At 37.3% G+C, this 27602-nt stretch overlaps 1 protein-coding gene across 1 annotated transcript in view; it reads right to left on the reverse strand.

The window, feature by feature from the left end:
- The window catches only part of LOC149538693 (pescadillo-like protein), a 78973-nt gene that overhangs the window by 11884 nt on the left and 39487 nt on the right, over positions 1-27602 (reverse strand). Inside the window, exons 11-14 of the mRNA XM_089800025.1 lie at positions 12543-12650; positions 12235-12356; positions 11862-12081; positions 11430-11657 (exon numbers count right to left, since the gene is read on the reverse strand). Of these exons, the coding sequence (XP_089656151.1) occupies positions 11430-11657; positions 11862-12081; positions 12235-12356; positions 12543-12650 (678 nt within the window). The remainder of the gene's footprint in view (positions 1-11429; positions 11658-11861; positions 12082-12234; positions 12357-12542; positions 12651-27602) is intronic.

Here is a 27602-nt window from a genome sequence, read left to right on the forward strand (position 1 = left end):
GTTGTTTCCCTTGCTGAGGAGGTTTTTTTGCAGGATAATTGCATTGCTCTTTTTGTTCAAATTTGTTAGTCTTCAGTTCTCTATTAAATTATTAACGCATACCTGTCTCAGTGAATATTGCTTCAGGCCTAAATTACTATAATATATTTCATTGATGTCATTTTTAAGTTGTAAGAATAGATTTCATTCCTCCAGTTCCCTGCCTCGGCAAGGGGGTTGGTATTCACGGGCTTGTCATGATCATGATTTAAGAGCTTGGTGTCAGCAAAAGCGAAAAAAAGTATGAGGTTTGACTAAAGTTGGCATATTTAAAATACATCAATTTTCGAAATAAATGTAACTAATGGGTAAGAACCATAAAGAATGACTTAAGAGAACACAAGTTGTCTTTAATCAAATTAACAGAAGTGAAAATTAAGGGTTGACTAGGCAAACCAAAAGCATAAATACAATTCAATTATTCAGTATTTATTAAAGAAAATTTGGAAATATTAATGAAAACGTGGAAGAGATATTGCTCAAGCCAAATAATGGGGGGAGGGAAGCTATTTTTTCATTCAGTTTATAGCTCAAAACAATTTTTAGTTTTAGTTTTTTCAAACCAGGAAGGTCTAGGGTTGGTAGCCCCCAGCAGATTCTAGTGATGTGCCTCTCATGGAATGTGAGGGAAGCACTATCCCTGGGCCTTCAAGGCCTAGGGAACCTTCATAGCACATACCATGTTCGTCATTTTATTGCTTTTGAGTCTTTGACCCACTGCAAACTGCAAATCAATTCACAGTGCTGAAAGCATTGACAAAAATTGACATGATCTGGGCATGGTTTATGACATGATAAGTATTGAGGCTCCTGGAATCCTTGCTTGGGATTGTATAATGATTTTAGCAACAGCAAAATTCTCATACTCCAAGACGATCAAGTCTAGGCCAAAACTTAATGTGTCTGTTATTTACAAATTTGTTTGTTAGACACAGCTAGCAATTTGACAAGTAACTTGTCTACCAAACAAGATGCATGAGTTCTGTCAAGTTTGGCTAGTTTTACCAAATTTTAAAACTATGGTCATGATAACATCAATAATGCCATCTTCTTGATGCACTAACTTTTAAGGTTCCCACTGAATCTTTTTTTAAACACTAAAAACTGTATTCCAAATTTGAATTGACAATGACAGTGATCCATAAAAATCAAAATATGATGAGATCTAGATGCTCAAAAATTCATCAATGCAGTATTTTTTTGCTCAAAATGAGAAATTAAACAATCCTATTCACAAGTACCAATTGCAATTATGACTGGCAGTTTCACTAATGATGGAGGCAAATATACTTCTGCACACAGATGTCTTTTTCATGCTTGTGGTTAAGCTTGTATTAGCAGCATTTACACTTATGCCAAGTAGTTGTGAATGTGATGGTAGCAGTTATTTGTGATAGTCACAGTTATGATTGTGCTAGTTGTTGGGACCCAGTCTAACAAGTGCAAATTTGAAGTATTATGAGCCTTTGTTACCTTAACCTGCCTTGCCCATCATTGATAACCAGTGTTACATACTCCACTCGAAAAAATCAGGTTTACAGAACAAATACATCTCTAGGACACAGGGACTTGGAGGGGATATCCCTCCATCGCCCCAACTCCAGCACCACCATCACTAGGACATCTCTGAAATGTAGGGACATTCCCCAAGGTCTTCGAGGGACTCCCAAGAGTCTCCTACTCTCAAGGACACCCAGGTGTCCCTCACAAAGACAGCCCAAGAGTGAATTTGTTAAAAAATTTCCATCATCTCCATGCCAAAGGCTGAATCCTCAAGGCCTATGGGCCCTACCCAAACCCCTATAAACTTTCTGAAAGTCCCTCCTATCTTCATTTCAACTCGAAAAAACAAGTCAAGGAAGTCTTGATAGCTGTGAGTGATAGAGCTGCCAGTGCAAGGTGAAAGAGAGAGTGAAGAGCAAGAGGGAACAAAGAGGAAGGAAAGAGTGACGCCAATTGCCAACTAAACAAACTGAAACTAGCACTTTTCAAGCAAAAAGGTAGGCTTCTGTAATTGATTTTTCATTTTTTCAGTTATTTCCTGAATTATTATGTTAAATAGAAACCATAGACATGGCTGTGCGTTGTCATCAATAAAATTCGTATACCAAGTTGCAAATTTCAATTTCAAATTTTAAATTCAATAGTTGTTAGTTTGGTTTTGATTTTGCAGGAAAAATATGATTGTACAACAGCAAGCTGACATAGTTCCGATTTTTTGTTATGTTTTACTTGTAAACCATGTCACACAGGGACGTCTCCCCACCCCTCAACACCCCATCTTCGTCTCAAAGAACAGGGGGCATACCCTAGCCATCTCCCCAATAAAGTAAATTTAGAAACATCCAACACACATCCCCAACACTGGGGATGGCAAGAAACATGTAGGGGATGCCTAGACATCTCCAAGCTGGTCGTGGGCATCTTATACATCCCCTGACCATCCCAGAGACAGCCAGGAACCCACAAAAAAAAGATAACTGTTATAATTTTGAAATAAAATAGTTCATAACAATTGAAAAGAAACTATTAAATATCTCATGAGAACACAGTAACTAAATTAATCACAACAGCAGTGACAAGAGCGATAGAGTGTAACTGCGATAAATATATCATCATTCAAATTCTTATTTGACAAATATAAGTTATATAACAATTAACACTATCAGAAGGAATTTTCAATTTCAGATTTAATTGTTCAAAAAAGTTGCAAACTTCAAATTCTTGATATGATATTAACGGTGTAGTTGCCCTAGACTGGTATGTCACTTGGTATTGTGTGAAAAGTACAAACAAATATTCCATTCCAGAATGTACTTAGCATGCAGGCTTCTGCAGACATCATCCAACATCATTTTAGCATTGTCATGTTATATTGTTGTTTATTGACTCACAGAGAATTTGACAACAATATAAAATGTATACTGTCAGCGGATTTGTATTTGCCAGTAGCATTCCATTTCATGTGGCTCGCTCTCCTTATTATAATGGATGTAATAGCAAACGTAGCAACAGAAAGACCATCGAATATACCACTAGGGGATTTAAAATTGACGAACACAATCTTGGCTAAGAGCTGGTCCAGGATAAGTATATTTATGGACAAAATAAGGAATCTTGGGTTGCAAGTGGATATAGCAATAACATAGACATGGATAGGTGGACAAACTTTAAGCATCATCCACTAACTGCAACAAACCACAATTTTTGTGAAACAAATCACCAAACCCTGAATTTTTTTGGAAAATTTTTAAAAAACCTTGAGACCAGCAACACACCAGTCTTCATTTTGTTGGAAAAAATCAGAAAACCCTAGAAATGATTTTTTAGGATAAAAAACCAAAAAAAACACATTTTTGAGGGGAAAAATCAATCAAATCCAGAAGCCATTTATGAGATAAATATATCAAAACCCAAAAATAAGTTTTTCGGGGATAACTGAACAATAATTTTTTGTGAAAAAAAAAATTAAAATGTGGACTGTATTTTTTTATGGAAAAACTTATAAAATCCAAACACCGAAACATTAGTGTAGCTGCCACAGAATCGAAGACACTAATCAATATACAAAAATTTGTTTTTGAGGAAACACAGGAAAACCCAGATATAATTTTTATTTGTAAAAAAATTATAAAACCCATGCAGAATTATTTTTAGGAGAGGAAGTATAAAACGCTACTAGAGTTTTTTATAAGGAAAAGAACTATAAAAATCATTACTATATTTTTTATGGAGAAAAATTAGAAAAAGTTAAAACCAATAAAAATCAAAGAGCCCTCCGGAATTGTGAAAACCTTAACCGAGGCAAACAGGAGCAAACCCTTCCCGTGTACTACATACTCTTGGCACAATCTACAGCAAATAAAGTTGAGACCCTAGATTGGGCGGAACTGCAGAGAACATGAAAAAGTTCATGAGAGGAACCCATCACGATTCGTATGTAAATACAGTAAAAGGCCCAAAACACAATCAAAACACCCTCTGCAAATAAAAACAGTGCTGAAGAGAAAAAGGCAAATCACAGCCATTCAAACAGAGAAAGAAATCATGGAAGACACCTTCACGGGCCATGAAAAAGTGAAGGAAGAGGAAAAAACCTTCAAATTGAAAAAATGCAAGTCATTGCTTATACAGGTCACGAACAGAAAAACAAACCACAAGAGGTCGCACAGGCCATAAAAATAAATGTGGGTTGTGATCTCAAGAAAAAACTAAAAACTCCAGAAATTTGTGTGAGATCAAGAGAAACAAAACCCATTGAACATGTGAAAAGTCCAACAAGCAGATAAATAACAGGATGAAAATGGTGCCTAAAAAAAACCCTTCAACTTAGTAGACAGAATGGGTTGAAAACCCCTCAAATTTCAGAGGTAAAAAAGCCACAAATTTTAGTTACTAAAAATTTTGCCAAACAATAAGAGACCACAGAAAAAAATAGCCAAATCTTATGAAACCCCATCAACCTGGTCCAATACCATATAGTGGTAATTGTATATTCAATAAAAGAAACAAATGTAAACATAAGGCAGAATTTGAAACTACCTAATCAAACTGAAACAACTAAGATGATAATTAAAGAAACATTATATTATTTTGTCACCAGTCCCCAAAATGCACCCCCTATCCCAAAAACTCAACGAGACAGAGAAATTTTGAATTTGACATTTTCAATATTAAGTTGTTAATGTTCACTTCAAGATTTAGATGTGTAATGTAGTTTTAGTAGTTTGAGAAAGTTCCATTTGTAATTCGTATTCAAAAGATCAATAAATCCTTTATTTTCATAATCCCTTTTAATTCAAAAAAGGATTTTTCACAACTTTATTTTCTCTTGAGGAAGCAAACATCTAACATAATAGATTTTTTCTCAATGTTGTGTTTTCTTTCTGGTGCTTGAGTTATGTGCCCAAGATGCAAAAATTGAAAAAAGATTGAGGCTCCCTGTTTCAAATTTTGGCTCAATGTGGGTTCTTTGACTTTTCAAAGCCAATGTGCTTTCGCTTGATTCCCTACGCCCTCATATTCCTATTCTCGTCTAGAATCTTAGTTCACTTTTGGTTTTCAGACTTCCCATTACTCAAGTCCCGTGAGATCGAGTTCCCCAAACTCCACTATTTACTCTTCCCCTTTTTCTTTCAGACCTAAGTCTTCGAGTTCTCTCCTATCAAAACCTAAAAGGTATCAATATCTCACATCCCTATTCCATGATCCCCAAAGAATCCCCTCACTATTCTCTTTCTCCTTTGGAATTAGGAATAGCCTAACCTCAATCCCCAACAGCTTTTACTCCATTTGTGGGATTATGGATCTCTCCATCCCCATTTCCTCAAAATGCATCTAGTACCTAGTAGTCCCTAAACTGATAATTGATTGATATTCAATATAAAACAGAGGAGACAAAAGCTCCTTAAATAGAGATTACATGCAAAGTTTCTAAAATAGAAACAAAAGATTGAAAAGAAACATTCTAACAAGAACTACAAAACAGAAAGATCTTAACTTAAATGACCATTATAAAAACATTACACAAGTACTTTAAAATTCCCAAATCTCAATCGTCGCTGCCTCACTCCAAAATTCTCCCTCTAGTAGTTGGTATCCTCTAGTATTAATCCCCCCTTCCCCTTCATTATTTCTCAAGGAAAAAAAATGTAGTTCCACCCTCCACCCTCCCTCTTCCACAGTAGTATCCAGTATGTCATTTTCCAACTTTTGTCCCTCTTCATGCCCCTTCCTTATGAGTTTCGGCATTCTTAATGCCCTTACCCCACGTGCACATTTGTCATGTAAAATCCAAAAGCCCCAGTTCGCAACTATAGATCCTCCTTCACATCCTAAGAAAAAACTTCCCAAAATCTCAACCATCAAGCATGTGGTCTGGTTTTTCCCCGAAAACAATATATAAGCATAAGTTTCCATGGAACCCTAACACTCATGCACACTATTTCACCTGCCTCCCATGTTGCTACAAGGACACCATCAAGGACTAGACTTGAACGCAATAGAAATGTGCAATCTCTAAAATCCCACCAAATTAGCATTCAGATCATCTAAGGAAAAAATTCACATGCACGACCATGGGAAACTCAAAATTGGTACGGGTGCCTCAACACCACAAACAAATCTTCAGACATAAGTCTAAAAGCAGGTCCCAAGCTACCATTTAAAAGGTGAGGATGATATTCTCATTTCTCTTAGTTGTCCTACACCAAAGCAAGCATAATTTCTTCGTAATGTATGTTTTAAAGTGTCAGTGCATTGGCAATGAAAAAAGCCCTCGGACTTCAGAATTCTCCACCCAAGCAACTACGTAATGTAACTTTGTCATAAATGTATATTTTAAACGAAGGTTTGTCATTAAGCCAATTTCTTGACTATGTGTCTCAAGGTGGCTCCAAGGCATCAAACATTGCAAGTTTGATCTGTAAAGGAACTAGATACATTTTTTAAGCCATGGGACGGATGTTCAACAAACACAATGTATTTAAGTATATATCCATGTCAATTTGAATAATTCCAAGGAAGCTTGAATAATTCCAAGGCAGTTTGTAATTATTCAATGGATACTTGAACTTAGTTGTGGTCCATGGATCATCTCTTGCCACAATTATTGGTATTAATGTATGAGGGGTTAGATGAATGCATGACAGGTTCTAATTAACCGCAAAGATTTTGTGATAGTCTCCCATTTGTTCCATGTGGTTCTTGCAATACTAAGATGTATCTGTAAATATGTCCACTTGCATTGTGTGTTCTTCGATGTAAATGCGTACAAACATCTTCTTCCACTTATGCTTTTCAAGTATCTCCTCTTCCTTGCAAGTCATGAATCTATTGCCCATTGGAGTAGGCACCAGTCCAATTGGGAAATATGCCATATATCTTTTATTTAATCATTCTTCTATCCTTAGTAGACTAGGAATAGATTAGGGTTTAATATGATTCCATGATTCAATTGTATAAGTCCAGGATTACTCTAAGTGGGCACAAACTATTGAGATTGTTAAGAGACTAGTGTCATGAATGCCTACAACTTGCACTTGTGAGTAAAATGTTAAGTGAGTTCACTTATGAGAAAACATTATTGTTGTCGTCTGTAGGTGCATATGTGAGTCTATAGTTATCAACTTGGTAAGAGATTAAATTTTCTTGGCCTCGTGAGAGATCTTAGGGTCAAGCCTACATTGGCCATGGCTGTTGCTACTTCAATCAAGTCCACCATTCATTTGCTCGGACTTCTACTATGGGTAACTCTAGGAAGACCCTCCTGAATTTAGCTTAGCCCAAAGTAAAAACAAGTATACCCACTCCCAGAATTTTCATTCTATTTCCACTAAGGCAAATCCCTAGCCTTGAGTCTCTAAGATTGTGGATAAGCAATTAAGGGATACAACATTATATACAGTTTTCCTTGAACACAGCAGAAAACATAAAAAAATCATTGCAAATGTTTGTATCTCTCTTTTATGATTATCTTTAGGGATATAAGGAATATCACCAAAATTATATAACTGAGTGACAAAGGGTGTCAACTAAGCAAGGACAATGACTAAAGAATTATATGGATGGATGAGTCAGATAAAACAACTGAGATCTGAAAGATCAAACTATTAATTAAAACCCAACAGATAATTTTTAAGGGAAAATTCAAAAAATAAATAAACCCAATAGATAATTTTTGAGGAAAAAATTATTAAAACCCATCAGAGAAACCTTCATGCGATAAAATATGAGAAATTGTGTGATAACACAGCACATGCAAGCAACATGCAACTCACAAAAAACACATGCAACTACTTGCAACCCTTGAAAATCAAATATTTGCTCAAAGCTGGAAATCGCACAATCAAAACCCTTGTCAAGGCTTTGCAAATTTAGTAAAATATCTTTGAAGACGAACCACAAAAATGTTCATAAAATACCTCCACTGATTTTTGTTGGAAAAAAAATTGAAAAATAACATCTAGGAAAAAAAATTCCAAATCAGAAGATGCTCAGTTTTTTTAAAATATTTGCCAAATTTTATGAAATCTCATTGACCCACTCTGATACCATGTTATGGTAAATCAAAGTTGTTGTATTAAACAGAGGAGATGAAAGCTCCTTATATAGATTAACAAAGACGATGTTTCTGAAAGAAACAATTGTAAACTAAAGGCAAACTTAGAAACTACCTAATAAACTAAAGATTAACTAAGATGACATTAAAGAAACAGTACAATATTCTAAAACAAACAACAATATAATGCTGTTTCCTATGCTCTATTCAACTCCTTGTAATATGCTGTATAGGGAACAGACAGTAGTGTTGTGAGAGATTCTCCATTAAGCTCTTTGCATGTTGTCCATTTGATTTAGAGAATTGGTCATCAGTTGGAAAGAACACGTAAATTTAACACACAAGAGTTTGAAAGACAAAATCCTTTACACCATATATGTTTCCTTTATTTAATCCAGCAATTATCCGCAAAAGAGGGAAAATGACCTGCACACCACTTTAAAACAAGTTATTTCGCAAATTTTGTAGACCAACCTTTTGTCAATGTTGGCATTTCAACTTCTCAAACATTAGTATTTAGTGCTCACTTTTTAAGCTTACTTTTAAAATTGGGTATCATCCTATCTACCGTCCTATTCTTCATCATCCCAAACATAATTCAAACTATTGTAATGCCACTTTGATTCGGCAATGTTGACTTTCATTTGGATTCTTAGAAACATAAAAACTCCATCCTCTAATGTTGTCGGTTATGTGCTTTATTCTGAGACTTCTTCAATTTTCACACCAGAAATATTTCTTGTTGTTTCCCAGTAGATTTACCAGCATCTAGGAAGAAAGGCATCTTCTAGTTTACAGCCACATCTCTTTGCAATATTCCTCTAATAATGAAATCTAAACTTTACAATTAATTAAAAGAATGTATATATGATTGCTAATTGAATTACTTAATAAATACTTATGTATAAACATCAATTAAAAATAAAATAGTATTAATATTAAATTTTAAAATTGCCAATATAATTAATGAATATTTATGAGGCTCGATATAAAGATAATGTATCACCAAATATATTAGTAAATCCATACTCACTCATTATACTAAGAAACGTATTCCCAAGAACATTTCCCATGTAAACATACTAATCACTTATTCCATAAACACAACAAATAACCAATGCCGAATGACAAGAGGCACAACCCATTAAGTGAAAGAGGTATTATATAAATACCATACAAATCACATAGCTGAAGGGATATAAAAAACAGAGTAAAAGAAATGGCAAGGAAGGGGGCCAAAAAGGAAATCCTGATGAAGAGGGCAGAAAAAGGATAGATTCCATATTCCAAACATTAAAAAAAGATATCTCATCACTCACATGAAGAAAGATATAAGATTAACTATACATATTGAAAGTAAAGGATGAGCAAATTTTATTTAAAGAAAGAAACATTATAGCGGCAAATCAAATGAGAGGGGATTATTAAGACAAAATGGGTAGTGTAATAAGGAGATTTAAAAAATTAAAGATATCTTATAAAAAGGTGAACATACCTCACAATTCTACACACAAGGGAGGAATATAGTCTTATTCCCATTTAATAATGAGAAGGAGAAATTAAGGAGCAGCTACGTGAGAAAAAAGGGAGCCTTATAAAAGGTAAAAGCCTGAGATGATAAGGGTATGTTTTACTTATTTTATTTTATTTATTTATTTATGTGAGTTTAGGAAGTCACATTATATAGTAGATATATTTATATTTACATTTTTATAATTGTATTTGGAAATTCACATTTGTATAAAAATGATATTTAAAGATTTTATATTATGTTGATTTAATAATGAAATTTGACATTAGAATATTTGTGGTTATTATTAGAGTTATTTGATGTTTGTTATAATAAATCAATATAATTTCTTATGATGAAATAATTGATTAATTCATAGTGCCAATGTGAGAGGTTAGTGCAACTCTCGTAAGAATAACTATCGTGCTAGTGTGAGGGATTGTTACAACCCCATATGAATGGCTAGATGAGTAGTAAATAGAACCTCAGTGTTACTGCAAGAAGTGAGATCCTCCTATGAATGGCTATCGTGCCAGTGTGAGAGATGAGTAACCCTGTATGAATGGCTAAATGAGAAATGGATAAAGGCCAGAATATACTGATGATGTCAACATATGCATATGTGATTGGCCTTGAATAGAGGATGTCCCGTCCAAGAAGAACCTTAAGGAGTGCACTCCTGAGAAGACAATTGAATAATTATGGGTTAGGAAACCCAATCTAGAGACATCTTTAAGGTTGGGATAGAGGGTACAATAGTATAGTGATATTTGTTATTATTATGATTCTAACAATTATTTTGAAGGGGCTTGTTAACCCAAGTAGTGGGGACATTACACTCTTCCAAACATAATCTTACTTTGGCATCTAATTTACTTCTATTCTGTCCTGCAATTAGTAAAAAAGCAACACAACCAAAACATGCATGGCACTTACCATTGAACTCCTTCCCAGGTATGCTTCCTCACAATGTTACTGAATCAACAAAAAAATATAAGCACTTCTAGGTAGAATTTATCCTAGAATCAAGGGTCAGAATCATGTTGCATCATCAAAGAAACTCGGGTGATTCCAAGTTGAATGTGATGGTTAGGAGACATTAAAAGGTGATTCCTAGCAATAAGGGGGCTAAAAAGGTGTTGTTCTCATTCCCCTCTTTGACTTTAAAATTTTATTTTTGTTCAAGAACTCTTTTTTGAAAAACACTCTATGACTAGATCAACTGAGCACACATCCATCCATGCTTAAATATTTCTCCTACTTTTCAAGCCATGTTTATGCCTAGTGGAAGCAGTCGAGATGAGCATAATTATATTGATTCCAACATCGTGATTGAGCATAATTACAATGCCAAATTCTACAGGATATAAATGATTGGAATCATTGCCCATTAAGAAGGCAGAAGAGCCCAATTATTGAGTAAGGAAGGCATTAAGCAGGTCAGGAAACGAGGTGACAACAAAGGCTAGAGCATAACCACCCAACTACATGTAGTACAGCTGGACGGAAAATATGACAGTGGTACTGATTAATAAGGTGTAGTTATTCAAGAGGCGTGAGGAGGATTGCCAAGTATGACCCACCACACTCCTTGTCTCATCCATGACCTATAAGAGCCCCATTTTAGTATTCTGGTTGATAAACCATAGATAAGAAAATGGAAAAATGAACATCATGTTTCCTGGTAAAATCATTTGACATTTGTTTTAGGAGTTCTAAGTGGTAATACCGTAACGCACTTTTTAATATTTTTATAACTATCTCTATATCTGCATATTACTAGCCATATTTCCAAATGTAATATGAGACTAAAATCAATACCTGCATGGCTTCATATAGCTTTCTCTTCTTCCCAGACATCATAACCTTTGACATTGTCTTAGAGTCATCGGTATCCTTTTCTGGCCCAAATCCTGTAGATGCAAAATTCTCCTCCCGATAAGCTTCATGCAACTCTTCCTTCTCCGTGCCAAACAGAGATGCAGAATATGGAATGCCTTGAAGTTCCTTTGCCAGATCTTCTTGATACACCCGCTCACTCACAATTTCCTGAAATAATTCACAACAGAGTACTCCAGCTGAACTAAAATCTTATTTTAAAAATTAATTAGATAAGGATATTCTAAAGTTTAAACAACTTAAAGCTCAGAACTTCAACTTCTCAAAAGCCTTTGTTATTAGAAATATCAAATCAGAAAACAGCTCAAATGCATCCCATATAATTTATAATGGAAGTGATATAACAGCACATACCACTTTTTCCTTTTCTGCCACTTCGTTAGCTTCATTACGACGAGCAACAGCATCTGCCAGCATGTTTTGTGGATCAGTCATATCCTCATCTTCCATCCCGGGCATAGGTAAAAGTTGCTTCTTTTCAGCCACTTGCAAGCGCTTGATTGTTTCAGCATACTCTGGCAAGTAACCCTCCAATTCGTTATTAACAAAAGGTGAAAGATGAGGTGGAAGAACCCTGGTATGGCCAAATAAGAAGAAGTATTAAAGCAATGCATTTCAAGGGCAAGGAAAACTATGAAAAATGGCGTGAGGGATCTTTCAACAACTAAGATCAGTTTCAATCATAAGCACTAAAACAAAAGTATGCAAATTATCATTGTGCATGTACCTTCCAACCATGTAATCTTCTGTAGGTAAGATAAGTCGTGCATTGACACAATCATAAATCCACTGAGGTTGAACATAGTCCCTAGATAAATATTTATGACCCTGAGTTGGCCGATCCACTATCTGCTCAACACAGTCAGCGAGTCAAGAACTTGACAGAACAACACATACAAATATTCTTCAATCTATTGAAAGAACTAGCAGCGATAATATGGAAAACTACCACTAATTTCCAGCTAATGCAGGACAAATTTATTTATCAAATTAATCCACTCTAATTGAGGGTGTGTGATTCAAGCCAATCAAAACCTGATGTGTAATGCTTTCATCAGTTTCTTGAAAAGGAGCTCCATAACCATCCCATGATGCAATGCCACCAAATGCTGGAATCACAAAAAGTAGTGACTCTCTTGGAACCTGTTGCAAGTAATAGTATCACTATCAGGTAACATTTTTACCAGGCTCAAAATAACTGAGAGCCTTAAAGGCCCTCAAATGCTTTTCAAAAAAGGAAAACTACTAATTAATGGTGGCATGATTTTTGTCTTAAAAGCTATATAAATATAATAAAATAAAATGCCTTGGTTAAATTTCTTTTTGATATTTTCTATAAAATTTCAAACCACTATATAATTCCTTGCTGGAGCTGGTGGATGCCTGATATATTTCATATTGAGATTGCCAATTTTGGGGAACCTTAACATTTCTACACCTTAATAAGCTTCTTCAACCTTAAAAGGTAACAACACAAGTTATTATTCTAAAACTTGCAACAGGCAGTATGCATCTTTTACTGCCAATACAAGAGATATAAGATGCACGTAAAGCTGTTACAATCTTCAAACAAGCTTTAAGCTGTAAGTTCTTAGTTCTCAGTTAATGTTCCAGTGTCATCTTCCTCTCTAACTACTATTAACCTCATTGATGACTTTGGTGTCATGCCTTGTGATACTTCTCTAGCTTGTGATTGCTTTTTAATGCAAAAAGGTGACTTGCTCCCAGCACTAATTTTTGCCATACAATACATCTCATTTTTCCTATTGTGAATGAAAAACAAAAATAATTTTCCGTGCTTGCTATTTTGTCATTGCACAAATAAAATTGGTGATTGATCATTGAATGCTCCAAGTTGGTTGTTATGCTATTTCTATGCATTTGCAAGTGTTGCTTTGTTATCAAGGCAATAGTAAAGGAAGAATATTTCAAAATAGTTGGATTTTTAAAGTTTTTGTTCTCTCATTCTTTTTCAAATGAACTCTCTTTTTTTGAGAGTTTGTTTCAAATATGTTGTAAACTAAAATTGTTGTCATAACTCATAAATATTTACAATAGCAACTATTTCTAACCACAAGTGCCTACCGCAATTCAAAATAAAACCGCTCTCTCCCCTTTGAGAAATGTTGAAATGGTATAACTTCTACAAAACGGAAGTTACACTTGGATTTGTGGTCATTGCAAAGCAAGATAGTCAAGCACATACAATCAAGTGAAAGGTCATTTTTGCCTTATCCCTAACTAAATCATCCAATTTTGTCCCTGCCAAAAGTGATATAAGCCTTCCAAAGAAACAAGCCTTTGCATATAATGAAGCGCAAGCAAAAGCAGACCAAGCAAAAGGGTAAAAATCTGTAACTCATACTTGGCTAAAGACTAAGAAAGGATCAAAGGGGATGAAGGCCCCCCACTGCCTTCTAATTTTTGATCTACAAAGGGCCATCTATTTTTATCCACACCTAGAGAACAACTTGTGACCTTTACACTTAAGAGATCACAGAGACTCTTGGAAACAACATTTCCCAATGAGTCTAGAGAGATTGTTTAACAAGACAGCTAGATGTGTCTATGTGAATGGATTGACATTCAAGGTTGTTCGCTCACCATATTCACAAAAAATGCTGGAAAAAATTAATGATGCTGCCACTTCACACTTTGCTGCAATTGAAGTTGATGATTATGAGCTACCAAGTGAGCATGACAGTATTAGTGCCAATGCTGGTGCAGTGCCTAAGCCAGTGTCAGTTCTGTTAGAGATTGTAGCTGCAATAGAGATCTTTCTCTCTGTTTTTATGAGTTAAAAATGTGACTGTTATGGTCATCTTCAGCTGAAGAAGATATTTATAATAATATTCGAGATAAAATTATATGTAGAGACATGTGTCATGCAAAGAGGCGTGCATTTCGAAATATGAAGAGACTTGTTTTGAAAATTGAAGAGACCTTCGATTGTGATGTGAAGCATCTCTCAATTTTATATATTGTGTGGTTACTTTGTGCAAAAAAAGACATCGCATCAAGTGAAAGCATTTTACTCAAACATTTTATTATCAATAGAAATTATATTTTCGTGGTGTGGCTGGGTTTTTCCCTTCAAGTGGAAGGGTTTTCCCAAGATAATCCCGTGTGTCTTTTGTTTCTATTTTTGTTCTTCCTTATTGCTGTCATCATAATTTCTGGACTAAATTAACATGGTATCAGAGCCTAGTTGATATCAGCAATATAGAAGTGTTAGAAATATTTATTAAATTTATGTTTGATGCTTTGAGTCTTTGACTTTGTAAAGGTTCCATAGGCAAAAAATATGTTGATTCATAGGTGGGATGTGAGCCATGCTTTATAGTATAACATTGCAGTATTCTGAATTTGTATGTGCCCCTGTTTTTTCTCTTTACCAGAAAAAAAATCGTAGGAATAGTAATGGATTTTCATTCTTGGTATGCTGTGATTTCTTTTTAATAATTAATCAATTTTTTGCATTCGTGTAGCCAAAGTGTTATATAGAGACGCAATATTTAGACCCATGTGACAACATCTTGAAACTATGCCCTCTTGTTGATTGCACTCTCTTTTAAACTATTTTTTTCTATAGGATTCTTTCTTTATTTTGAGAGGATTTTGTTTCAAGAGTTGTTTAAGGAGATGAGATTCCGGGTTATTCTGGTTTGTGTTCTTTCGAGCTCAAGAGATGAAATCCCCTCCAGCTGACAGTTTTGACACCACTGGAGTTTATGGTCCTAAGTATTGTTGCATTTTGTGCCTCCCCGCCAAATATTTGAATTTTGAATACCTACCCGCCAACAGCTAGTTCCCAGGTTTAATGTTATTTTATGTTTGAAAAATACCAAAAAATTAAACAATTAAACCTTAGTGTATTTCACTTTTTTTCTTCCGCTAGCCTACAACTTTCGCGCCATCAGATCTTCCCCATATCAACGGTCGGCGCTATGTCGCTATGAAGAGTTGCACGTTGTTTTGCATTAGCGAAATAGAGCCTCTTTGCCACGTATCAGGTGGGTCCTCCTTTTCCTTGTTCTCCGGCGCCGGGTTTCGCTAAGTCAACGGCGAGCGCTATGGCGCTATCGGGAAATTTGTTCTTCTCGTCGTTAGCAACATAGCGCCCAGATGGAAGATAACATTACGGCAACATCAGAAGGCAGGTAGGTCCCAGGTATGCCCTGTCGGATATCAGTGATGTAACCGGGTCCTCGTTGGCAGTTAATCAGTTTTTTCATTGGCTAAGGCATGACTGTGTGGAATGTGGGCCCTACGAGGACTTGTTAGACAGTTTGGCATGCGGCCGGTTCTCATTGGTTGGTACACTGATAAGTCAGATCTATGTTGTGCACTGTTAGATCTTCCCCAGATCCACGACAGGCGTTATGTCGCTATGGAGAACTGCGAAAAATTTTAACCATAGTGACATAGCACCTTGGTGACGCGTGGCAAGTGGGTCTGTTTCCATCTTGTGGGCTGCAGGACAAACAGGGGGTGGCTGAGCTGGCAGATCGGTTGGTGCCCGCTTCCTCGCATTCTGAGCTTTGTCAGACCTTCTGACAATGCGAGAAAGCAGGTGGAGGGCACATGTCCCAGTTGACGTCATTTACCCGCCCTCCCCGCAGCTAGGTACTTGATGAACCCTCACCGTCCGATGTGATCTGATCCACGGTTGGCGTTATGTCGCTATGGAAAGCTGCGAGAATTTTAACGCTAGCGACATAGCGTCTGGGCCCGCCCTTCTCCAAAGTGATAGTACAGCTCGTCCTCGGTGGCAGTTGTCAAATAGGTCATAGTACGGTGGCGATTTTTCATTGGTCCATTCGGCCAGCCCGGTGCCAGATCTAAAGGAAGATCCACGACAGGCGCTATCTCGCTATGGAGAACTGCGAGGATGTTAACGATAGCGACATAGCGCCCTTTCGCCACGTGGATCAGTGGGCCTGAAATTTTGAGAGGATAGCGCAGCATTACGACGAGTCTTCACGGTTGTCGGATCTACGGAAATCGACGGTTGGCGCTATGTCGCCATGGAAAGCTGCTCGGAGGATACGCATAGCGACATAGCACGTAGGTGACACATGTCCCAGTGGGTCCAGTGCAAGCAATAACAATTAGCAGCTGGCAGTTAGTATGATGTCGCAGTCAAGATTTTTTAGAGAAAAGATGGCGCGGTTAGTTAAAAAGCATGGTCAACTCGGGAAGACCTTGCGAGGTGGCAGAAAGAAAGGAGGTTCATTGGCCCACGTGGCTCCTCCTACTTATGGGTCTCGTTTGACTTGCTGACTGTGTTGACTCCCAATCCAGAAACAGGGGAAATCAAGAGTTTTACACGAATCTAATCTTCATGATCGATTCCAGCTACCAGAAGTGAATGCGAAACATACAGGAACACTCTACCCCCCGACCCAACCTATCTACTTGGTCAGAGCACAGTTATGGCGCCGTTTCTGTCTTCTCAAGGCATTATTTGACACAAAAAAATCAGATTTCTTCAGATCCCCATGATTGTTCTCTATAATGGCAGGTGGTTGGGGAGTAATTACAGTTGGAGGGAAAATCCCAGTTATGCCTGAACTATAAAGGCAACTTTTGTAAATTTTGTCCAGGTCGACCTTTCTCTGTTTTCTTTGCTATTGCTCTGCAATTCCAGTGTAAATTCCCCTGTGCCTCTGAACTGTATGATTCTCTACTTTATCTCCTTCAGCCATTGGTATGAAAGTGCAAGAACTCTTTGCCTTCGACATTGTTTTGTGGAAGTATGTAATCTGCATGACTGTATCTCTTCTGGCCTGTGAATGATATATAAGTGAATCTTCTCTTTCCTTGTGTCATTCATTCTGGTTTTCTAATCTACATGTGGTTATTTGATTAAAGCAAGTCTGAATGTGTATATCTTTAGTTTCATTCTGGTTCAATAGTGCATATATGGGCAGAGATTGGTCTGAACACTCTATTTTGGTGCATCACCTCTTTAGATTAGATTAGGTAGATTTACTTTCATGCTCTCCTTCTCCCTTTTCCTCTCAGAGAGTAGTTAGGTGCACCCTAATAGTAAGAGAAAGCCAGCCTTCTTTGGAGATTCAACCTCACAGTTCAAGTCCCACAGCTTGGAGGTTGTTTCCATGTTTCACTAGGTTGTCCTCACGCATAGGCTCTGGACAAGGGTGCAAACCTAAGTGACAACAAGTATATTATGGCATTGTGGGGTGCTAAGGAACAATTCCAATCTAGCAAGCTGTTGTTGGCTGCAGTGATGATCTAGCTACGGGAGGAAAATCTGTGAATACTTTTTGGCAGTTATCATCTGGTCGGGGGTGTTGCTTTCTGAGTCACCACCTCATTAATACAGCAACCATGAGAGTTAGTGGCTGACTCATTTCAAAAGAGAAGAATAGAGATTATCAGTTTCTGCTCTGGGAAACAACAACAACGAGATTTAAATCTCTCCAGCAGATCCAGCTAAAATTGATGTAGCTCGTGCTTGTTTTCTTTCAGATGTTATCACTACTTCTTCCTTAATTGTTTTGATGTCGTCGGTTACCTCTTTACCCGTTGTCTTTTTCTGTCTATGGTGGAGACATTCCTGTAGTGTCTTTCATAGATTGCGATATTTATGCAATGACATTTTTCAGTTTGTAATTGAACTAAGGATAGTGTTCGTTTGGAGCTTTTTGGTTCAATGTTCATGTCGATGACAAGATGAAAAGGATAGCTTCTCCATGGTTTTGGAGCCGACTGATGAAGTAATTTTTTTATAAGGTCTGGTAAAAGAAAAAGATAACAGCTCAGCTGTAGTAGTATTCATGACAAAATTTCATCTCAAGAAGTGTTCCTCTAAACAGCAACCTGAATGCATGGAAGCATATTTCAGTCCGTTTTAGAATTGCTGTTTTCTTTGTCAACAGGTACAATACAGGATGTGGGAGGCGAACATTCTAACAGTGGCTGCAAAATCAACGGTGATTAAAAGGATATTTGCTTTTTGGTCATAGTGGGCAGAGCAGTCATTATCAAAGCTGTCTTCAGGCATATCGTGTTTCTTTCTGTCAGAATTTTTTTTGATTATCTAATTATCCTCTCTATGTTCTTGTGGCATCGGGCATGATGGTATAAGTCTTCAGTTTTATTACTTCATCATCGAACACTGTAGTTTTTATTTTATTCCTTCTGTCAGATTTTGTTTTATTTCAATCAAATTTTACTGATGCTAACCGGATATATAAGCAGGGTGGAAGACTTGGATCCAGGATCATCCGTATTGTCTGTATATGCTTTCATCAGAAACTCAGAAACTTCATGTTGCCGGATTCGTCCCCTGCTACCCGGATTCGGGTCCGGGTTCGTACGGGTCCGGATTCGTCCCTGGGTTCGGTTCGGGTCCGGGCTGGGTCCTTAGTTTTGACTGTGGATTCATCCAGGTCCTTGCTGAAGCGAACCCAGATGAACCCACAGCGAACCCAGGGCTAAAACAACATTAAAGCGTGTGTTTTTTTAATTGTGTGTGTTTATATATATCAACTATACAAATACCTAAGTCATGCCATCATGTCAAAAGCATCCCAAAGATTTAGTTTACTGCCCCATTGGATACATCAACTATACAAATACGCTATATTACCAGATCCAAGTCTGGTAACTGAATTCAGAATCTGGTCTGATTCCCCTATTAAATCTGGTAGGGCATAGAATGGCAGAGCTAAGTGTGTCTAAGACTTGGGGAGGATTCAAAGGATCCCATCTAACCCACATAGAACTTATTGATTTATAACGGTTTTGTTTTCCTTTTGGCTTTTCTTTTCAGCTTTGTCTTTGACCTGGTTGCCCTATAATGAATTCTTCAACCTAAAAGTGCCATTTGAAGCATTTCAAACACCAAAACGGAATCATTTTAGCTTATTTTAATTGTAAAAGACAAACCATTTCAAAAGGCTGAGCTTTCTCTTCCTTGTGATTCAACAAAGAGAGTTGAAGAATGATCATTGACAGTTCCACAATGGTTGCATTGCTATTCCAACATGTGCAAGTGTCCATTAAATGCCAAAAACAAACAATAATATTTTGTTCAAATGAGGTAATATTTTTTTATTTTTTACGTTTATGTTTTACTAAGTAACGAATATAATACAAACTCTCTTGCTTCACCGTTCTTTCATTTTTTCTATGAATGTATCCCTGCACTTATATTTTTTTGGGGTTAAGTATTTATTTTCTAAATTTTATTTGTTTTGAACGTGTTGTTTATAAAATAATTGCCAGAAGAAATACAGTGGCACTTAGTTCTAGCTCCAAAAACGGACCTAAATTCATAATAGATGAGTTCTTTTATTTGAAAGTATGTTGATATAATATAGTGGGTTCTAGGAAGTGTGGGTTATATTTGGATATGCAAGGTGGGTGATGTTAGGTATTCAAGTTCATAGAGTCAGGTGAAAGCCCATCTATATGGAATTCCTAGATAAAGTATTAAAGCTTTCCCTAGAAACAATGGTGTACGTATGCTATCAAAGCAAGTGATAGCATATATTAATAAGCCAAACAAGTAGGTAGGCCATAGAGAAAAATAATCACCATGCTTTTGACATGATGGCATCTCTTGTGTGTGTTTATATATATATATATATATATATATATATATACTCACGAACCCACCCACGAACCCAAATGGGGAAAAAAAAATTTGCCCGAACCCACGAACCGAACCCCGAACCCGAACCCGTCCCCGAACCCGAATCGGCAACTTAGTCAGAAAGTAAAGGGGGAAGCGATTCTTATAAATCTTGTAAGCATTATTGTTTGATAATGATTTTTTCCTGTTGCCGGTCACGTTTATGTGCAGTGCTTGCAGGATATGTTTTACTATGACAATTCTTCATCTATCATAAGTTAGAACCGAATTTGTTGGACACTACGGGTTTAACAGAAAATCTCTACAGGCATCTACAGGTTTGATAGAAGACTCTAGAGGTTCTATTTTACTGCATGATGTGCTTTGCGAATGATAGAGTCTAATTTATGTTTTACTTATCTGAAGAGTCCTTTCAATCTTGTAATTTCTTTATATGTTTTACCGCATCTTTCATATTGGTATTAAAGACATTTGTTATTGTAGAAGTCTGGGCTTTTCAGAAGCAGACTCTCTGTTAGCACTTCCTATTTATTGGTCGGCTTAGTGTCACCATGGGGTACTATTTTAATATTTGTTACTCCAATTCTCTTATTTGGAGGGATTATATCTGAAACTGCTGTTCTTGGTAGGGTTTAACAGTTGGTGCTATAGTGGCAACTCGCACCTGTGGTTAGTGCACTTGTTTGACTCTGTTTTTCAGATTGCATGGCCATAAGTAAACTCTTCGATTTGTTGTTAAGCGAAGGACATATTACAGAACTGAGTTGAAAACATTGGTGAATTTGCATGTGAAAGAGATTAAGCATTCCTGATTATATCTTAAATATTGAATTCTGCTACAGCACTGGGTATAGTGTTTTCCTGAGCACTAATCTCCTTATGTATCTCTTAATGATAGATTATTTTATGAATTATTATTAATCTCCTTCTTCATTGCAGGATGCACCAATGAGGTGATGAGAGATTGATGAACATGAGGACATTGCTTGTATTGATGATACGTATCTCCATTTAAAGAGGAAGATTATATGCAGAGGGAGACTTTTCAGCTCCAGAGGGAGGTTACATGACAGAGGGAGATGTCAAACTGCCAAAGCTCCCTGCTTGGTCAAACTGGAATCAGCCATCTTATTGTTGTGATCAAAACTGTCCCTACTAAGAGAGAGTCTTTGTTGAGAGAGAATCTCAACTATTCTTACATGTTGGACAATGCATTCTATGGGAGAAGTCTATTGTGAAAGCCCTCATTCCACCCCTGCGAGTAGGCATGGTGGAAATGCATTCTTCTCTGGGAGAAGTCTGAGGTGAAAGCCAAGCCCTTGTTCCACCCTCTACAAGTACATATGGTGGACCACCCTCTGCAAGTAGGCATGGTGGAAATGCATTCTTCTCTGGGATAAGTTTGAGGTGAAAGCCTTCCTTCCACCCTCTATGAGTAGGTATGGTGAACCACCCTCTGCGAGTAGGCATGGTGGAAGTCGTGTGTGACTCCATGACTTTAGTTTTATGTGCTTATGAAGTAAGCATGATAAATTATGTATGTTGAGAGAACCTATGTGATATTGACATCCTTGATAGCAGCAATTGCACCTGCCATTCTAAAAACTCTCGCTTTCTAAGAGGGAGTGTTAAAAATTGTTGCTGTGATAGAGCTCTTTATCTCTGTTTTTATAATTTAGAAATATGACCGTTATGGTCATCTTCACTTGAAGAGGATATTTATAATAAAATTCAAGATATAATCATATGTAGAGACATGTCATCTGAAGAGGCATGTGTTTGGAAATATGAAAAAACTTGTTTTGGAAATTGAAGAGACCTTCAGTTGTGATGTAAAGGGTCTCTCAATTTTATATATTTGTGTGGTTACTTCATGTAAAAAAGACACCGCATCCAGTGAAAGCATTGTACTCAACATTTTATTATCATTAAAAGTGATATTTTTGTGGTGTGGCTAGGTTTTTCCCTTCAAGAGGAATGGTTTTCCCAGTCTCGTGTGTCTTTTTCTTATACTTCTGTTATTCCTTATTGCTGTTATCATAATTTCAGGGATAAATTACCAAGTGCCAATAACAATGCGCCAATGCCAGTATCTGTGGTTCTTCTACTTTACCATGGAGGATGATATTTTTGATAACCCATTTGATATTTGATCACTAATGGTTAGATTGCTGACACTTGACATTATTGATAAGTAGGAGATATTTTCCACAGCAAGTCAAATTGTGATATTGCTATCAGGGTTCAACTATGTAGATTTTGAGTCAAACTCATTGACCCATGGTTCATGAGTAGTGGTTCACATGAACCCATCTCCCATGAGAATGAATGGAACACTTGACATTATCAATGTTGAACTTTAATGTATATCATAATAGTTAAGTTTCACTAGTATTTTACAATTAATGGTTGTGTATTTGGCTATCTGATTCGACTACTAGTTTGGCGATGTATATTAACTTAATTAATGCTGCAAATATGTATATATGTCTGATTTTTATATTTCTTTGTATTGACAAAACCAAAATGAACCAGATCCCCAAAAAATAATTGCCGAAACCTACAAAAAGAACCATCACAAATGAACAACTGACTTAGATTAAATCGTACAAGATGTAATTAGTATCTGCCACAAGTATCATCAAATGAACACTTAAAGCATTCTCTAGAATACAGAACCCCAAAAGTTCAACCGTTTGAGGAAAATTTTAATAAGATGGGAAGTGGAAAAGAGTTCTATTCACTTTGTTGTCCCAAATCATTTGACCGCAGTTATAGGTCGTCATTATACATTTTAACCTTACTTCGGCTTGTAGTCAAACCGGTACTGTTCAAAAGGAAGCCTTTTGTTGGTGTTAACAATATTATACACCACAATCACATCTACAATACTAGAACCATCCAAGTTACATCCCAAATTTTGCCTAATTTAAAAATGATCTTCTAGCCGTTGAGATTTCATGTGAAATGGAAATATGTTTATTCATTATAATTGCATGGGAAGATGACATGTTAGTTAATCGTTATGATCATTGTTATCTTGAAATTATGGAAAAGTGGTTACTCTTTATGAATTCATGAAAAATGAAATGGTAGTTAGCCATTATGATGTTTTCATAAAAATGATAACTTGCATAGTATCTTTGATATTGGAGAATATGTTATTATCTTGGAAAATTCTCTTTTGCAAGACCACATCGAAGAGGGGAAGCATTGCCAGAGAAGCAATTGGGTAAGGGACACCAATCCACCTATGGGTTGACAAGTATGGATTCTAAGCCATCTTGGTCAGGGAAGCTAGACTAGGCAAGCAAGGTCATACCAAGTGATCACCATGAACAAGTTAGTCAGCACACTTAATAAAATAATGAATAATCAACTAGAACAAATTATTACCTTGATGTTTGTAAACGATCCCTAAGCTTCCTGTCAGAGCAAGGCATGTTTTAATATAAAGATACCATGGTACCTACACATGCATGTACATGTACATACATATACACGTATACATGCATATATTCCTTATGATTCTTATGAACATATATATCTTAGACATAATATACGTATATACTTGGAATATTACATTTGCATACATATACATGTACTTACATATGCAAGTATGGGTGGGTGCAAATGATACCGCTATATTAAAACATTAAAAGAATTCTTATTTCCAACTTATCTCAATGATTTAAATTCCGAACTTTAGCAAATTTTATAATTATATTTGTGCCATCAGCCCATTACTTATTCGGCGGCTTATTTTAAATTTTGGAGCCTTTGTTTTATCAGCCACCTTGTATGGTTCTCGAATGCAACATATTTTGTTGCCACCTTTTTCTTCTTGCTCAAAACCGAGCATGCGGTTGCAAGAGATGAGCTCATCACATGCAATGGGTGTATTTCAAGAAAAATCTTCTCTCACCTACGATCCCCAACTCTTGTTTTTCATTTTCAAATATTCTCTTTATTTTAACATCTATAGTAGCATTAAACCGCATATCTTTTCTAGTGAGATTACTTGCACCAAGCTATCGCTACTTTTTAGGGTTATGTATAAGCATTTGTTTTCATAACTGGCTGTTGGATACAGAGTCGTGAATCATATTTTTGGAAGTGCATATACAGCAAGCTCGGCAATTGTCGTGAACCATTGATAGTTGATTTTCAATCCCAATAAGGAGCTGTAGCAGGAGGCTCAGCTCTCCAATAAACAAGGAGTTCACTTCTCCCAAGTCGTACTTTCTTCCACAATTCTCATTTGAATTCTTACATGACAAGCTCTGTAATCTCGCTAAGTATTGATGGAGTTTTTCCTAGTTAGAACATGGCATGAGGAGCCCGTATATTGATCAGCCATTTCGTTATACGTATGATTGGAAATACTATTGCATAAGGAGCTTGAATATTGATTTGTCAGTACATTATACATTGATTGGTAATACTATTACATGAGTACCCTGTATACGCTACCTCTGCAAGATTATACTTTGTTTTTCAGAAATTGATGTTTGAAGGATTTTAGATCTTGTACCGACTTAGACAGAGGTATTTATCTTATAAACTCTTGAGATAAGGAAGGCACCTTATACAGTTTAGCAATTGTTATCGATTTACTTATGAATGACAGTTATAAGCACAAATCTGGCATAAAGAATTGAAAATTGTGATGAAATGAGTATGATCAATGCTATAAGCAACCACACCAAGATTTCATCTAGGAAGACCAATAAGGTCGAGATGAATGGGTTATGCTAAAAGAATGGCAAGTTATACCTACAAGTTAAGAGAAGGAAATAAGTAACAAATAAACAAATAACAAGATTATTTACTGTACAGGGTAAACGGATATTTATCGCATTAAGAGATTAGCATGTAACACAGAACAAGATACTTTATTCATATAAGCAGATATGCAATTCCAATTACAACGATGATTCATAAATCCATTTGGACGATGTACGTATACTTCCTGGAGGGGTGACTCAACTGCGCAACCTTTTGGACACTAGCTAATCATGTCGGCTATAATATAGTTTTTATCGACAACATCATCCTCCCCCCCCCCCCCCCCCCCCAAAAAAAAGGTTGTCTTTGGATGACAAAATAGAGACAACTACTAAGTACATCAAGACTCAAAACAAACTAAGAAGAAGAGGGGTGCGTCCCTAGTAGGGCTAGTGTGTTAGACGTCCTTTGTGCCCATAGCTCACTCAGCTGTGTCTGCAACTAGTGTACCTGTTGCTTTTGGGCATCCAAATTCACTTTGGCTTGCATTTGAAGTTCCAATGCTCTCTTCATCATTTCGGTTATGTTTCGGAGCTCCACCTCCTTTGCATCTACCTCTCTCTTGGCATCCCCCAACTGAGATAACTGTTGCCTTCTCAGCAATGAGTGTTGTCCGCTCCTTCTCCCAAGCTACCTACTGTGTGGCCAAAATGGCCTCTACTATGGCTAATCTAGTATTTGTCTCCTTACGAGCCCTTGTTGCTACTACCTGATTAGCCTCACTCTTGCATAGAGCATAGTACGCCTCTCGATACAATTGTACTATTTCTCGCATGAATTGCTCAGCTCTTCTCTCCACCACAGGCTCCAGAGTAATCCACTCCCTCTGCATCTCTAGCGTCTCTACATTCGGTCATTCTCTCACCTTGAAACATACTGAGAAGGCCACTGGACAACCAACTTGCATAAATGCCAAGACCTACTCTAACTCCCGTACCACCGCCTCCAAAGCACGTCTTTGTGTTGAGACTGCTACTCGGCGACCTCAAGTCAACACATCCACAAGTATGTCTCGACATCCTCCTACTCTATAGTTGTCGAGGGGTTAGTTGGTGTGGTGTGCTCTGTGGCCATCACTACCTCTACTGCTTCTAACATCCTCTCCACAGAACTCCCTGTCGGAGGTGGGGGTGGTGGTTGCTCCACTGCGACGATAAGATGACTCTCTACTGGTGGGGTTGGAGGATCCATCACCTCAGGTAATTCTCTCATGGGTGAGATAGTGCCAAGTGTCAATACTAATCAGTCTAATGCTAAATCTCCTTCCCAAGTACCCACTCAAGTCCTATTCACTTAAGTCCTCAGTCGCAGTACCTTCACTAGTGGCCAATAATGCATCGTCTATTGTGACCACCGCATCTAATCCCAATACCTCCAATTTGACCTGTGATGTCCACGAACTCTCAGGAACCTCCTGTGCAGGTAACTCCATCACCTCCTCTAGCAAGGTTGTCATCAGTGATGAGTGTAGCTCTGTCTCAACTATGGCCATGGCCATTGCCTCCGAAATAGTCAGAGTCTCTGCAGTCGATTGTGTTGCTATTGTGACAAGGGTCATCACCACTAGCTGCCTGAGTTGTCCAAATCCTAGAATGTGTGCACTACGCGTACCCACCGGAACCAAATGTGTTGTCGCCGAAAGTGCAGGCCGCAGAAATAGAAACGATGTTGTCGTAGTAACTTCCACCTCTTCATCATCTTCTTCCTCCTCTCCATCGGTCCCACTCTCATCAGAAGATATCTCTTGCCGACCACTATCTGTATCTCCTGCATCCTATGTGGGTTGCTTCTGCCCGACCATGGCCTTGCCGCCAACTGTGTCCAAGTGTCTCCACTACATAATAGAGGGTTCACCTAGCATGAACGGCCCAGGTTTGAGCTCTAGACTATCGAGAGGAATCATCTGTGTTGTCGCCTCTAGGAATAACCCAATTGCGTAGTGAAGCATGTAGAATGTCTTATGTTGAAGTGTCATGAACTCATACATTCTTGCTACAAGTAGTGCAGCCCAATCATACACTCTCCCATTTAGGATTCCATTCATCATCGCAACCTGTGGAAATGAGATATCGGCTGTGTGGCTTGATCCGGTGCGCTGACTCTTCACTAAGTCCATGAGGCAATGCCAATGCCCTTCTTGAATGTTGGACTTCTTCAGTCCTCTACCCTTCGAAGTGTCCATGAGAGCTTCTTTCTCTACTTGTGACAAGTTACCACATACCAATTGTATCAATTGTGCCTTCACCTCTCGATTTAACTTTTTCGGCTTGTTATCCATTTTCTTCCCCCATGTACATGGCCAAGTATTCCAAAATACCCGCGTAAAAATCCAGTGCCCTGAATGAGATTACTAGGTCACATTTGAGATAAGCAAACGAACTAGTTCGACAGAACTGATCGTAAGTCTCTATCATCATGCACAAAAAGCCTTTGTAATCCCAAATGCAAAATAATGGCATTTGTATCGCCCATTCCACCTGCGCCTTCTGGATGCTATTCTTCACTAGATGGTTCTCGGGTGTATCTTGCCACCATTTCCTGCATTTGGCTCCATTCAAACCTTCTAAAGAGATATTATGTGGTGTGAGGTGAGCAGGTGCAACTGGTGGCTATGCTACCTGTTTGCCCTTTCTATTTGTGCTTGTGCTTGTGCCTCCTGCAATACGCACACCTGAGGGTAA

This window comes from Cupressus sempervirens, chromosome 9, assembly GCF_028749045.1.
Source record: "Cupressus sempervirens isolate cs-2001-9-10 chromosome 9, ASM2874904v1, whole genome shotgun sequence".
NCBI classification, from domain to species: domain Eukaryota; kingdom Viridiplantae; phylum Streptophyta; class Pinopsida; order Cupressales; family Cupressaceae; genus Cupressus; species Cupressus sempervirens.